We start from the raw sequence: 1,201 nt of genomic DNA, 5'->3' as shown, positions 1-1,201 counted from the left end.
CCCAAAATCCCACTAATCCCACTGGATCATCCAGTCCCAACTCCTGGGCCTGCACAGGACCCCCCAGAATCCCACTCATCCCCAAATCCCAGCTCCTGAGAGCGTTATCCCAACACTCCTGGAGCTCAGTGCCCGCTCAGTGCCTGACCCCCTCCCGGGGGGGAGGAAGAACCTCTTCCCAAAATCCCCCCTCGGTTTTCCCCATGCGGTGAGGGGGGTGAATTCCATCAATCCCATCCCACCTGGTGGGGTGGATCCCTCAATCCCTTGATCCTGGATGGATCCCTTGATCCCGGGTGGATCCCTCCATCCCTTGATCCCCGGGTGGATCCCTCCATCCCTTGATCCCCGGGTGGATCCTTCAATCCCTTGATCCCAGGTGGATCCCTCAATCCCCCTGATCCCCAGGTGGATACCTCCATCCCTTGATCCCTGGGTGGATCCCTCAATCCCCCTGATCCCCGGGTGGATCCCTGAATCCCTGGATCCCGGGTGAATCCTTCGATATCTTGATCCCTGGGTGGATCCCTCGATCCCTTGATCCAGGGGTGGATCCCTCGATCCCTTGAGCCCGGGTGGATCCCTCCATCCCCTGATCCCAGGGTGGATCCCTCCATCCCTTTGATCCCGGGTGGATCCTTCAATCCCTTGATCCCTGGGTGGATCCCTCCATCCCTTGATCCTGGGTGGATCCTTCAATCCCTTCATCCTGGGTGGATCCCTGAATCCCTGGATCCCGGATGGATCCCTGAATCCCTGGCTCCCGGCTGTGTGCAGAGGCTGCAGGAGCGGGAGCAGGCGGTGCCGGAGCGGGTGGATCTGAACCTGCGGGTGCCTCTGGAGAAGGAGATCCCGGTGACGGTGGGGCCGGAGGAGAAGGAGGAGGATTCCAAGGGCCCCGAGGGAGAGGAGGAATTCCCAGAGATCACTGAGGTTGGTGACACACACCCACACCCCCAGGGATTTAGGGACAGCACCCAATTTGGATCCCCCTGGGATGGGTTGGGTGTGGGTGGAAAAGCAGGAATTCTCCTTGCCAAAGTTCCACGTTCAGTTGCTTTTCCCCAGCCTGGTTTGGATCCCCCTGGGATCACTGGGAGCCTTGGGCTGGGCCGGAGGGGTGGGAAGGGCCCTTCCCAGATCCAGGTGCTCCCGCAGGAGATGGAGAAGGAGAACCCTTGGATGGGTTGGATTGGAGCCT

General features: G+C 60.5%; 1 protein-coding gene across 3 annotated transcripts in view; it reads left to right on the top strand.

Moving 5' to 3' along the window:
* SENP1 (SUMO specific peptidase 1) overlaps positions 1–1,201 on the top strand; it is a 15,947-nt gene that overhangs the window by 7,241 nt on the left and 7,505 nt on the right. For all 3 annotated transcript variants that reach the window (XR_003537502.1, XM_027704871.1, XM_027704870.1), the window contains exon 10: positions 778–933. Coding sequence is in view for 2 of the 3 variants with exons in the window: in XM_027704871.1 (XP_027560672.1) it covers positions 778–933 (156 nt within the window). In the remaining variant the exon portion in view is untranslated. The remainder of the gene's footprint in view (positions 1–777; positions 934–1,201) is intronic.

Source organism: Neopelma chrysocephalum, unplaced genomic scaffold (genome assembly GCF_003984885.1).
Source record: "Neopelma chrysocephalum unplaced genomic scaffold, ASM398488v2 Primary Assembly neopelma1_294, whole genome shotgun sequence".
NCBI classification, from domain to species: domain Eukaryota; kingdom Metazoa; phylum Chordata; class Aves; order Passeriformes; family Pipridae; genus Neopelma; species Neopelma chrysocephalum.
This window is presented reverse-complemented; position numbering and strand designations above follow the sequence as displayed.